This window comes from Lutjanus erythropterus, chromosome 22, assembly GCF_056507025.1.
Source record: "Lutjanus erythropterus isolate fLutEry1 chromosome 22, fLutEry1.hap2, whole genome shotgun sequence".
Classification (NCBI taxonomy): Eukaryota; Metazoa; Chordata; class Actinopteri; order Lutjaniformes; family Lutjanidae; genus Lutjanus; species Lutjanus erythropterus.
The window spans coordinates 21,097,189-21,111,261 of record NC_139338.1 but is presented as its reverse complement, the minus strand read 5'-3'; the positions used below and the strand labels follow the sequence as shown (position 1 = coordinate 21,111,261).

The 14,073-nt window shown below is 39.6% G+C and overlaps 1 protein-coding gene across 8 annotated transcripts in view; it reads left to right on the top strand.

Annotated features, from left to right (window-relative positions):
- The window catches only part of ppp1r12a (protein phosphatase 1, regulatory subunit 12A), a 68,193-nt gene that overhangs the window by 36,107 nt on the left and 18,013 nt on the right, over window positions 1-14,073 (top strand). For 3 of the 8 annotated variants that reach the window (XM_084710599.1, XM_084710595.1, XM_084710594.1), the window contains exons 4-13: window positions 3,001-3,160; window positions 4,395-4,539; window positions 4,884-4,958; window positions 5,190-5,281; window positions 5,916-6,073; window positions 7,502-7,623; window positions 9,707-9,814; window positions 10,443-10,670; window positions 11,028-11,122; window positions 12,220-12,333. In XM_084710599.1, coding sequence (XP_084566725.1) covers window positions 3,001-3,160; window positions 4,395-4,539; window positions 4,884-4,958; window positions 5,190-5,281; window positions 5,916-6,073; window positions 7,502-7,623; window positions 9,707-9,814; window positions 10,443-10,670; window positions 11,028-11,122; window positions 12,220-12,333 — 1,297 coding nt within the window. The remainder of the gene's footprint in view (window positions 1-3,000; window positions 3,161-4,394; window positions 4,540-4,883; window positions 4,959-5,189; window positions 5,282-5,915; window positions 6,074-7,501; window positions 7,624-9,706; window positions 9,815-10,442; window positions 10,671-11,027; window positions 11,123-12,219; window positions 12,334-14,073) is intronic. The other 5 variants (XM_084710596.1, XM_084710602.1, XM_084710600.1 and 2 more) reach the window with 3 other exon arrangements.

Below are 14,073 nucleotides of genomic sequence, written 5' to 3'. Positions count from 1 at the left end.
TCATTTACTTCCCACAGACTGCTGAATATTTTGTCAATGCGTGCACATTATTTATTCAAGTCCAAGCCTTATTTATCCATTCATTAATGCAGATTTTTTTGAGATAAAACTCACCTAAAGAGTAAATTTGTAGTTATCCTGGCCTCGGGGCAGCTGCAGACAATCCACAGCTCACTTCTCTATGCGGTAGCAAGCAGCATTATGCAACACACTGTTGTGTAACGCTTCTGTATGTTTGTAATGTGATTTTCTCCCCTCAAAGAGATAGCAGTCATGGGGTTAAACTTGTTAGCAAGTGGCCATGGTTTCCTTTTACCAGGGACAACCTCTAGATCCTCTCCTTGACCCTGATTGGGTCAAGTGACCGGGCAGCCCCGACACCCTCCTTCCCTCCTCCATCAGCTGCCTCATGAGGGCTGCTGCTGCCCATCCTTGTAATGGACTGAAGGTGGACAAATGTTTCTAACTCTAACTCTGTCCCTGGTGTTTACAGGACGGGGGGGGGGGGGGGGGGGGGGTAATTTGGATCTGGCAAGCAGTAGTATTCTTTTTTAGTTCCCTTTTTTTGCCCCTTTTTTCCTTGTACATTTTCTAAAAAAATCCTGGTGCTTGCTTAAGGGTAGATTTCCATGCATACTTGATTTTGGCTTGAACCAACATACTGTAGGTATATTGTGTGATGTGAAGGGGGAGGCAAGTCCTTTTTTGGTCTATTGGATTTTCTCTTTATCTCCTCAATTCTCAGTCAGAAGATGTGCTGTTCCCTTGTAAAAACTCAACTTTGAACTGCTGCCAATTCCTCCACTCGGCTCTTGTTCTGTAGTCCTACTTAGAGGCCATTAGGCTCCCTTCTTTTTATAGACACAGTGTAGGCTACTTCCCAAGAGATCACGGGATGTTGGTCTACCTGGCCAGCTCCCATTGCCTACATTAACTCAACTGCCTTTAGGAGGTTTAGCTTAAGTTTATGCACTGTGTTTTCTCTTACTTGCCTAACTCAAGTTTGAATTGTGACAGTTCTGTGGTTGTCTCACAAAGATTAAGTACACTAGATTAGTTACACTACACATCCCAGGGTGCTCTCTTAATGAGTTTGGTTGACTTCACTACACCATCTGCGAAACCAAACAAGGCTGGATCACATATTAAAATGAAATTTCTTGTAACATTATACAGTTTTGTTTCTGATGCAGGTAAATCATGTATTTTGATATACATTTTCATCACATCTCTAATCCACTAATCTTATTTTACTAATCTTGGAAATAAAATAAAAAGTCCCTGTTTATGCAATCCAGAGTCTTAACTGTTACTCTTCACAGCAGAGTTGGTCCAGACTCTGAAAAGCTAACTAGTTATCATCTAATCAGGCTAAACACAATTAAAATAGCCTAAAACCAGAGCTCTCCAAATTAGAGCTGTGGAGCTGGAAGGTGCGAACAGAAAAATAAATGTGATCAGATGAAGCAAAAGTGCTAACACCAACCCCACAATACTCCGCTACAAGTAAAAGTTCTGCATTCATTCTAAATCTCACTAAAGTAAATGTATCTAAGTACTTGCGAAATGTAGTTAAAGTATCAAAAGTATAATATGCAGTAACATGGTCCATGTCAGTGTTTTAATATTATAGCTAGTGTATTTGGATTAATATTACTGTTGCATTAATGTGTAATTTGCATTTTACTGCTGGAAATGCTTAATGTTGTAAAATACACAAATGTAACCATACTTAAAATCATATAACATCAGAAATAAGATTAACACTACAATATGTCAAAAAAAAAAAAAAACACCAGAACCCACTCAAATGTTCACCCGTGGGTCCTGGGGACTCACTGTTTGAAATGAAACTTGAAATACAGTCATCCATAAACTCAGACATAAAGTCATTTTCTTCCCATTTAGTTTCACTTTCATAGACCTCAGTCCACTAATCCTCTTAATGAGCAACATGTCCAGTTTCCAAGAAGTCTGTTGCCGTGGTCAGTATGAGCCTGTGTTGTGTTTGTTAGAAAGAAAATGGATTTTCATCGACATTTAAGGCTTGTACTAGACCATTTTTCAAGAAATTAAAAGAGCAGCAGGTTTGTCAGTGACTTTGTTTGGGAATCGAGTGTCCTGTTCTTGATAAACAGACACTTCTCTCCAGCTAGCATGCACTAAACCTCTGGGTAAAACTAAACTTGCAGATGTCTTCTTTCATTTGGTTTAAAAGCTTGGGGCAATCTTGCAGCTTTCTAGGGTGTCAGGAAATGAGTGATGATGTATCCTTGGGAGGAGAACAAAAACCTATAAGATCAGCTGAAGTTTTGGCTCCAACCCCAGAGCACTTCTTGGATCACTGTTTATGTAGTTCAGCACAGTTAATGCTCAGCTGACGAGTCAACGACTCGTGCAGCCGTGCATTTCAGACCGTCTCGTGTTCCAACCAGGTGTCAACAAGACAATACAGGCCTGTTTTCACTGCAGCTTATAGCTTAGACATATTGACCCACTTAAACCAGCTGAGGACTGTGTGTTTGCAGCCACTATTTTATTGTCAAATTGACAGAAAATTGGCACAAAACTGTTTGCTAAAGGTGAACAAGTGCCTTACAACACCCTCTAGTGTCTAGAGATGTTGCCAGAATAATGTAATCTTTATTTTTCCAACATTAATAGAAGTCCAGGGGTGCATGGGTTCGAGCTATCATTGTTGCATTATCACAGCAGTGTTTAAATAATCTGCAAAGATTAATGTTATGGCTATGTATTGAAATAGTTCTGTCTAATATGATCCATAGTCACAAACTTACGTAATTTACTCCAAACATTCACATACCTTTCTCTAGATGTAAGACAAGTAGTACTCATAATAAGTTCCTCAGTGCACTTGTGTCTCACCCATGTTCCTTCGTCCTCTGGGTTCAGTGTTACAGCTGGCAGCGTGTTCCTAAGTAGCAGGTAATCCTTCAGCGCCACTCTTGACAGTGTCCGTCTCCTCTTGTCCTTTACCAGGGGTGGACATCGAGGCAGCCCGGAAAGAGGAGGAGCGGGTCATGCTGAGGGACGCCCGGCAGTGGCTCAACAGCGGCCAGATCCAAGACGTCCGGCACGCCAAGTCCGGAGGAACGTCACTCCATGTAGCTGCTGCGAAGGGATACGTTGAGGTTTTAAAGTAAGCAAGCGCTCTTTATTCCACCGATGTCTTTCCATGTTGGGACAAAAATGTAATGAACACCTCATTTATTGCTCCTTGATACGTAAATTCTTTCCTGTACATATCATATAAATACTCTTTATAGTCATGGCTGTGGTGAGGCCTCACATTGTGTCTTTTACTTTGCTAATGCCAAACATATCTTGGTCTCTGTATCTTGTCAGTACATTGTTCCGACATCGTCTCTGTAGGCTGTTAATACGACTGCGCTGCTCGAGGATAGGAACTGCAGCCGTCTGTCCATCTGGTCTGGGAAGCCAGCCAGCACACTCGACTGCCATAGACAGCTCTTAAGATCTCTCATGTTTAGGACGACTACCATATATATAATACAGGGATCTAAATTAGAGTTAATTTTGTCAACTTTTTTTTTTTTATTTAAATTTAGTCAACTTGCTTAACTTTACATTGACAGACAACTGACATTAATAAACAGCTGATCAACTTACAGTGTTGGACTCGTCCTGGCTTGTTATTGTCAGATTACAATGTTACGATCATCTGGTGCTCCGGCAGTGTTCCTGCAGCCTGCCTGAGCTAATGTGTCTCCACAGGTTTGCGGTGTTCTTACCAGTCATGCCTATTTTATAGCCACATTGCTTCCTTTCTGATGAAACAATGCATCTGCGTTTTTTGCAGCATCATTGTAACAAACATGGGCCCAGATATCACCTACTTTCTGTCTCCCAAGCCCCATCATTGTTACTTTATCTTGCTTTATATAAAATACTTTATGTAAGTTACTCTGAGTCCAGGCTCTGCTCATTGTGTGCTGCCTTGAAATTTGGTCTCTCGTTTCTTTTTTGTCAGCAACATTGCATGTTGGTGTAGTCAACAGGTTAGTGTTTAACACTTTGGTGCCTTCTCATTCTTCAACGAAAATTAACACAAATCTAAATGTTTTTTCCCGCCATTGCAAAGTTGTGAACTGAACTATTAGTTTTAAAATTTACCAACCTTATTTTTGCTCTTGCAGATTTTGTGTCCATGATTTTAGGGAATGGACTCTTAATCTCATAAGTCTGATTTGTGGTTACAATGCTTCCAAAAGCCCCTGGCATCACCTTGAAAGATTAGTTTATAGAATCAAATCAAATTTGACAGAACTGTATGCACTAATTCTAAGTGAAACCATTTCTTTTTCTCTTCTGTTTCTCTCTGCCTCGCTTCTCCCCACCCCTCCATTGTGCAGGCTTTTAATCCAAGCAGGGTATGATGTAAATATTAAGGACTACGATGGCTGGACTCCTTTACATGCAGCAGCACACTGGGGTAAAGAGGAGGCCTGTAGGATACTGGTGGAGAATCTATGTGACATGGACCTCATTAATAAAATGGTGAGTAACTGGAACTGTCATGTGTCAGTAAGTGCAGCATAATCCATGTTTTAGATATCATATCATAGAGGTCACCTTGAGGTCATGAGCCCACGTTTGCAAGTTTACATCGTTTGCTTTACTGAACCTGCAGAGGGTCTCATATCATCGTGCTGCTATAAACCTGTTGCTACTTATTTTATAAAGTAGTTGCTCTGAATTTATTACTAGTTAAATTCTGAATAAAACTTAAACCTTAAAAATTGTGTTTGAGATAGTTTGAGATCATTCTATCCCTTTCAAATAATTCTTTCAAAAACATGTGTTCTCCCACAGATAACTTTGATTCTATTTCTTTCCCTCAGGGTCAGACAGCTTTTGATGTAGCAGATGAAGATGTTCTGGGATACTTAGAAGAACTACAAAAGAAACAGAATCTGGTGAGTCAGAGTGGCTTCTAATTGTATAAATCTGTACAAAACAACTTTTTCAGTAGTTTTATAGGGGAAACATTAGAATGGGTTCTGTAAAAAAAAAAAAAAATATATATATATATATATATATATACACATATACATACATATATTAGAAACCTCTGATTTAGTGAAAGATGAATTGTGTGCTTTGTTCTCTGTGAGAACTGCTGATTTTTGTTTGGTTCTTTGTTCCAGCTGATGAGTGGAAAGAAAGATGTTAAGAAGTCTCCTTTGATTGAAACGACAACCACCGGGGACAACAACCAATCACTGAAACCACTCAAAAGGTAAATAATCAATAGAAGCTGTCTACTAATTTTACTTTTTTTTAGGAATATTATTGGGATAGTTTGGATTATTTAATGTGGGAGATACTTTTCAATAGTCAGTTTATTACCTATAGTTCATGACCACTGGCACACACACATTCGATCGAGGTAGTGGTAAACCGCAACTCCCATGTTCTGCAGGAAGTAAAATAACTGATTTTGCATATGTAGTTTGGTTGATTTGGAGATAAGGATATTTGGCTTATATAACGATGGTTTCCTGTCAAGAAAAGGCTGCCTGACAGCAAGTTAAAGGGGTGAAAATATTCAAAATACAGTGATATTGCCTTTTTTAAGTGGCTAAAATTCCTTTTGTTGCTGACCCTGTCCTCAGCAGGTCATTGCTTATCTTGTAAACTGGTACTCCCCTCTGCTTCTCCAAACTGGGGCCATACTGACCACCATCTACTGTATGTAATGCACTGACTGAACAATAAATACCTCATACAACCCCTCTCCAAATTATAACTAGTAAACTTCTTTTTGGTTTGAATATTTCATGTTTCACTTTGCTTCTCTCTTGCAGTTGAAAATCCTGCGCTTCACTGATGCTGCTGCTCTGTACTAACTGTGTTACATTTGTGCGTTGCAGCAAAGAAACGCTGCTGCTGGAGCCAGAAAAGAGCGCCCCACGCATCGAGACCTTAGAACCGGAGAAGGTGGATGAAGAAGAGGAGGGGAAGAAGGACGAATCAAGCTGCTCCAGTGAAGAAGAGGAGGATGAAGATTCAGAGTCGGAGAATGAAGCAGGTACAGTGTGTGACTTATTTTAGACTTGTTGTGTGGTATCAGTAAATCACAAGCCGAAGTGTTTACTGGTTGTCAGTTCGAGCTCTGTTTTGAATATTGTTGTGTTTGATAGCTAATTTTTAATTATATATCTTTATTGCATTGGTGAAAGTGATTAGTTGCAGACTAAAAACCACTCTATTTAAGATGACTGATGGAGGTTTAGTACTGAGGCACTGTTAAATGTTAAATTGCAAGGTAGACAGTGTGCAGGAGTACTATTGTAACTTTTTGGAGAGACAGCACTTCAACGTTGTGACACCCCTAAATATTATCATCCATTACAATGAGCATTAAAGGAATCAAAACAGGTTTTTATTGGTGGAACAAACACTTTCAATTGTTTCTTTTTTTTCCAATTCAAAAACCAATATATTTTAATAATAGGTTTTAGTTACATAGCACTTTGTAAACAGAGTTTACAAAGTCCTTTGAGAGGCAAAACAAAGGCAGGTTAATCAGAAGGTAATATAACAACTGAAAGCCAAACATTAAGGCCAAACAACAGCACTAATGCAAAAGTGTTTTTCAGAACACTAATATGGTATAATTCAGTACAGTAGATAAGCATGTATATGGTATGACAACCATTAAATTTGATTAGTGGAAACCTCAGATAGTCACGATGTCTGTCCAGGTCAAATTGGTCACTATAAGCAGAAGATTATTATGACCCATTCATTTAGTTTCTCTTTATTTTTTCATACAGATTAAATGACCATCTAATTAACATTTGTATATTTACTGCATGTAATATCATATCAAGTAATGAAACAGACTCCTTCTCTATTTAATGACTTTTACTGAATGTTTCAAAATGCAGTACAGCTGTTTTAAAAGCCTGTCAAATTACAAAATTAAATTCAAATTAAAATGACTGTACTGTGTATAATTCAGTTACACTGTAATACAATACTGTATGTAAAATATAGCTTACTTTAGTTTCACTGTTGTGTTTGTCATGAGCTTCAAGGAGACTACGTTATTTGTTAAGAGAAAATTAGTTAGTACAGTATCATGGGAGTAAAGTTTTAAAAAAAATTACTGTAGTTTTAAAATTGTTTTCCATGTGTTCTTTGTATAAAAAGACCCCAGATAAACACTGTAAGTGGACTATTTGATTACTATAAGGGAATTATTTAACAGCATTTGTATGGGAATGACTCCCAAGATTTTTAATCCTGCTGCAACCCTTGTTCCCACGTGTTCAAAGAGAGGCAAATTTGGGCCACTCTGTCTCTCTTAATATAGCACAGACGCCACACAATATCTTTGTTTTCTGTAATGCATTTAAATTCTTGACTGAGCATGTTTTTTCATGTTTTTAATTAATCATTGCTTGTTGACTCAAACAACTCTCACACTTCTTTCTCTTTTTGACCCCTCCAGAAAAGGGCAAGCCTTCAGCATCGGTGAGCAACAGCACGACGCCCACCGCGACCACCATCACCGTGTCACCTCCAACTAGCCCAACTAACCAGGTGACAACCCCCACTTCACCCGTAAAGAAGGTACGGCCTGGTGGGCGAGCATTTATCGTCCAACCCTGCGCAGACAGCTGGCATTTTTCTAAAAAATCTAAACGGACAGATTTCACTCAAATTAGCAATCAGCTGATTGATTTTAAACAGCCTTGGTGGAAATTAAATGATCCAATCATACCACTTTTCTACCTGCCCCTCCTCTGTTACATGAAGCCGATGCAATCCCGTCCTCCTGAGACATGTTGGTATACAAATCAATAAATTCACAATCTATTTAGTTTTTCTCCCCCTTGAACACAAACCTAATTTCACAGCCGGCTGAAGATACTGAGGGTTTTACATAAATGAGTTTGCACTTCACACTCCAGGCCTTGGCAGAAAAAAAATTGTGCCTTGTTGTGATTTGCTCGTCATGTTGCGGTAAAATAAGCACACCAAGCTAACAAAAGTCACAGAGGCCCATGAGAATGACAGTTAATACTAATTATCAGTGGCGTTTAACAAACATGGCAGTAGTGGGGATGATTTATGGTTCAGTTTACTATATGACTGTAAGGATGCCAGGAGGCTCTAGTGTACTAAACAGTGTACTGGGTTGGTTGTTGAGAATAGAACTAGAGCTTCCATGTAATGGTAGTGCTTTCCCACATTTGAGCCTGCTGCCATCTGCTGGCAAAATGAAGCAAAACATTTAAGCAAAGTGAACTGGGTGAATATTTTCAAGGGCATGTCTGTTTCCTTTAGTCCACTGGTTTTAACATACTTAACACTGGAGACGTATTTTCAAGTGTTTTATGTGGCCTTAGTTGAAATGAGATACATTTAGAGCTGAAAATTAAATCCCCAAATAAAAAGCTGTGACACTCATTCTATTAAAGGAGTAGTTCGGATTATTTGAGGTTGTTGTGGAGGTACTTATCAATAGTCAGAGTGCCACCTACAGTGGATGGTCAGCAACTTGCCCCCCATTTAGAGAAGCAAAGAGGAGTACCAGCACAGAAGCTAAGTAATCTACTGCTGTGGAGAGGGTCAGCAACAAAAGGTATTTTAGCTACTTAAAAAGTCCACATAAAAGATAAAGGAATATTAGTTTACGTTTAAGATATATTTAGAATTTTTTGCCTGATTTATCTTGCCGTTAGACACCCTTTTCTGATAGGAATCCACGGTTGTCGACGCTAAATATCACTCAATCAAAGTCCACAGGAAAAAAAATTACCTTACAGAACACAGAATACACTTTTTTTGAGATACTTTTTTTTTAATATCTTTTGTTGCTGAACCTGTCCATAGCAGGACATTGCTTAGCTTCAACATTGTACTCTGTATGATTATATAATTACAGTAAAGTCCAATCGGTCCCTTTATCACTCTGTCCCTTTAATGTAGCATCATATTAACTACTCAAAGATTCAATATTCAAAATGTCATTTTTGCTGGGAAGTTCCATTAAAAAAGAGTAATTAGCAAAAAAAACTAAGTAAGTTGCGTAATAAAAGACAGAACAATTATAATAAAATTCCTCTAATTGTGAAACTCATTCCATAAAGTCTGATATCAGACACGACCTACACACTGCATCATCATCTCACACTCCAGCCTGCAGCCTTAATAGGAGGAAAACGCTACAGTATTCTACCGCTTTATCTGAAGTTACACCCTGTAGTTGATGTTTTGCAAATCAGCGGCCACCTATCCAGCACTTTCTGAATGTTGTTTCCTCTTTTTTTTCTGCTTCTTTTCTTGCAATGATCTTCTTGTTCCGATCCTTCTTTGAAGCCTAGCGCTCACACATCACAATGTCTTCTGTCTAACAAGAGTGAGCAAAACATTAACAGCGTCCAGTTTTGACACTACCAAACGTTTGTTGGATCTGTCACTCATTCCAACAATAACGGTAGTCCTCCCTGGTTTGGCAGTAAGCATTGTGTGGCGTGACTAGGCCTTTAAAAGAAATCTGTCCTTGCCATAAAGTGTGTTTCTTTTGCTGCAGCTGCTTCTGTCTTATTCTGGCTTTTTTTCTGTCTCAACCTCCTCCCTGCCCTCCCTCCTTCCCTCCCTTCTTCTCTGCGTCTTTCTCATCCCGGGCTCTTGTCTTGGTTGGCTTTAGTTTGATTGTATTACTCCCCTCATGCCTGTGGCGGAGCCAGGCTGTCCTGCATTGTGGCGTCAAGGCTTGCGCAAAACTGGCATTTCTCTAGTGCCCAAAAAACCTATGGTGAGGCATTGAGTGTGCACCAAGAGTTGTTCTCTTCATCTTACATGCACCTGTGCACTGACAAAGTATATAACACCCCCCCCTCTAACCACCGTGGTCCAATCCAGGTGATGCAGATTGAACCTCCCTGTCGCTGACTTTCACTCACCCACCCTACATGGTGTTGTATTCACCTGTAGTCAACAAATGCACTGTCCTGATTGTGCTTTCACTGTGTGTCTGTGTGTCTGTGTGGCTTATGTGTTTTTTGTTTAGTTGCTTGTCATGTTTTGATAGTTTGATATCAAAATGTACATGTGGCCAGACCTGCAAACTATCAGTCGGACCCTGAAATCCCAATTACACCTATTATACCAGACTGTTACATAATTAGTTTATTTTGAGAAGAGCCTTTCCTCTGGAATGATTTCTAGATGTGATCGTACCTCTTAACTGGCATGCCCTTCCTTTAAAAATGTCCTTTTATGGTCTCATCAATTGTAGCCCTTGGAGATTAATCCGAACCGTTTTTGACCACCGTTTTTGACCTTGACTCACCAAGTTGACTAAAAAAAATCCCATTTAACATCTCTATCCTTTTAAATTGCTGACGTCGTACACTAAACTGCCACCCCTTCCTCCCTCTCAGCCGACTCAGCCTGCTGCAAAGGTCTCCTCTAAAGTGGTGGAGGAGGAGCGGAAGGACGAGTCTCCGGCGTCGTGGCGGCTGGGTTTGAGGAAGACGGGCAGCTACGGGGCGCTAGCGGAGATCACAGCCACCAAGGAGGCTCAGAGGGAGAAGGACACGACTGGGGTGATGCGCTCAGCTTCAAGCCCTCGCCTCTCCTCCTCCCTGGACAACAAAGACAAAGAGAAGGTCAACAGTCCCATATTAACATCCTTTATTTTTATATAATGAGCTGCTTATATGGATTTTTCATTTACCACCTGACCGCAGTATGTATGCATTACGGTTTGTTTTTAATTTGTTTATTAGGCAGCTATTCTTCCTGCGGTCTACACCAACAATGACAATAAAAATAACACATTTACACTACTCATCACAATCATAGTACATCCACTATAAATAAGACAAAGTAAAACAAATACAGTTTAAATAACAACAATCACGTAGACAGGCTCCGACTTAATCTGTCAGAATCTAACAGAGAAATATCATCATTTACCATAAGATTGTCACTAACAGGGGTCCTGTTTTTTCCTCCGTCTACAGGAAAAGGATAAAGGGACCCGGCTCGCCTACGTGGCCCCCACCATCCCCGGCAGGAGACTGGCCAGTACTTCAGACATTGACGAGAAGGAAAACAGGTGAAGCCCCGGGGCTGAGTGGCTCCGTGCACAACATGCATTGGCATGAGCGGCTCCTGCTGCCCACTGCTGTGTGTTACAGGCAACACAATGCTCTGCATGGTGTGTTTGGCCCTGAGATACCGTCCATGGTTAGGTTGTTATGGATGTAGTCGACTTCAGAATTACTAGAAAAACACTAGTGGGTAGAAATGGGTTTTAAGGGATTGGGAGGGAAGGGAAGTGATAGTTTGGATTAATTTAAGTGAGGTAGGCACCGATAGTCAGTGTATCAGCTACAGTAGCTGATAGTTTGCTAGTTAACCCAGTTTGCAGAAGCAAAGAGGGGCACCAGCATGGAAGCCAAGCAATGCATTGCTGTAGTCAGGGTCAACAGCTAAACTTATTTTAGCCCCTTAGAAGAAGTTCCACCCCCCCAAAATATGTACCAGTTTAAGTGTAGGCTATATTTATTAATATTTTCAATGCATTACTTTGTCATCAGACACTTTGTCAGGAAACTGCAGTTACAAAAGCTAAATATCACTTTCTCCAAGTTAACCAAACTGCATAGACAAAATCAGTCATTTTACCTTGTAGAACATGGAATTTGCTGGTAAACAGCTGCTTTGATCTGTTAGTTTGTGTTATTGTGGTGTTAAAAAAAGGAAAGTTCACCAAAGGTTTCACACAATTACACAAATTAAGTAACAGATTTAGGCAGTGATAGGCCAGCAACTCCTGTATTGTGTGATGCAAAATTACTGATTTTACCCATGGAGTTTGGTTGGTTTGGACAAAGCAATACTTGTATAACCACAATTTCCCATCAGAGAAGGCTGTCTGATGGCAAGATAAAGCATTAAAGATACAATGAACATTTAGTTGTTGTCCCTGTCCACTGCAGTTCTTTGGTTAACTTCTAACATGGTGCCCTTCTCTGCTGCTTTAAACTGGGGGCATGTATCTACTGTAGGTTATACACTGACTATTCATAAGTACCTCATACAACCACACATTAAATAATCCGAACTAACCCTTTAATGGGGAAAGACTAGTATTTCTGTCAGTATCTATTTGTGGAAGCCTGGGATACGATTGTAGCTTGTGGTTCCCAGGGACTCTACTGCTCTGATACGTAGTGGCTCATACACCCGGCGACGCTGGGATGACGACCTGAAGAACAGCGAAGGAAGCGCCTCCACCAACCGAACCCCCAGCTACCAGCGCAGGTTAGCTTCTACTGCGATACAAATGTTCAAACTTCCATCCCTCATCTGGTCATCAGATCTCTGTTCCATCTGATCTGATGTTTTTTTTTTCTCATCCATTATGAGGTTGACTTGCATAGCTTTGGAACTAAAACCACTGTGTAGACAGCATTGATAGTTGTTTATCAATCATCTACTGTACACATCGCTTGGATTATGTCATCAGAGATATGTACGTACATGCTTTTATGCACAGCAGCAGCAGCTACTGAGAAAGCCATGCAAATCAGCCTGACGCCTTTCTCTATCACTGCCACAGAGTCTGTTGCATGACTGTACCTGTCCTGTCTGGGTTTCTGTGCCACTGAGTTTGCAATGCATTACTCAGACATTTTAACAAGCCTATATATCTGTTTGATTTCCATATAAATCAAATTCCCAGAGTTGTTCTTGGCACAAAACCTTGGCATGGACTTATGCTGCATGCATGTCATATTGGGAAAACACTAGATACAGCTTCTTGAATAAATTACAATGTTTTTTTTAAGTTGATCTCTTTTGCAGCAGCTATATTGATATGAAATAGTAGGATAAAAACAGGTGTTACCAGTGATACTAAGGTCCCGTTCAATTTAGTGTAGCACAGCCTTTCCAGTGAGCCAGCATACACAATAGCCACACCTTGACTCAGTTTGACTTGAACAGACCAGGGGCCTACATTAGAGAAACTTCCCATTTCAATTTGGTATTACAGATGCAAATCCTGACTAACTTTAGGAATCCTATCCCATTTTATTTCATCCTAAATACTCAATCCAACATCGCTTATCAACTTAAATGTCTGTTACCCTAGCAACCAGTACTACTTTTGTCATCTTATAGGGCTTAACAACTTTGTAACCATGAGTTGTTGGTTTTTTTTTTAATCATACAAACATACAAAAACATTTAAAAAAATTAAAGCAAAAATAACAACTGACAACTTCAAGACAAATGAGTTAGAGGTTAAATTTACAATAATGCTAACACCAGAGATCAAGGAAAGTGGGGCAGGTGAGCAGCTGTACAGATTAAACAGTTAGCTAGCATTACCCTTAGCTACTGTTAGCCAAAACTACCATTTGCTGCTGTCAACAAATACTACCATTAGCTGCTGTAGGCAAACTGTATCGTTAAGTACAGTTAGCAAATGCTACTGTTAGCTACTGTTAGCGAAGACTACAATTAATTACTGTTACAACACTGCCATTGCCAACTTTTAAAGAACTGTGCTGTTAGGAACTACTACCATTAGCCAACATTAGCCAGTGTTTGCTAACAGTAAGTAATACTACAATTAGTAAGTTCCTGTAATCTGGGCCTAGAGCCTTAATTAGTATCAATGGTAACACCTTTGTTGATCATATTATTTCATGTCTAAATGGCTGCTGTGAAAAATGTCTATTAGTAACTTTTCTTTCTTTTTTTTAATGTCTTAAGTCTCTGAATTTTGTTGTTACCAACCAAGACCTCCTTAAACAAAATGCAGAAAATTTGAAACAAATGTTCATCTTGTAAAAATTTAAGTGGACTTGGATGTGTCACTGTGTGTGCTGACAAGACAAGTCAGTCGCAATCAGCAAAAAACAGTCATTTATGGCTCAATTTTCAATTCAATCAGTTGTCCAGTCAACACATAACCCCATATGACATGCATGCATCGATAGTGTGCAAGGCTTAAATAGTCTTAAATATGAATGTTTCTTTTACTGTATCTGTGTG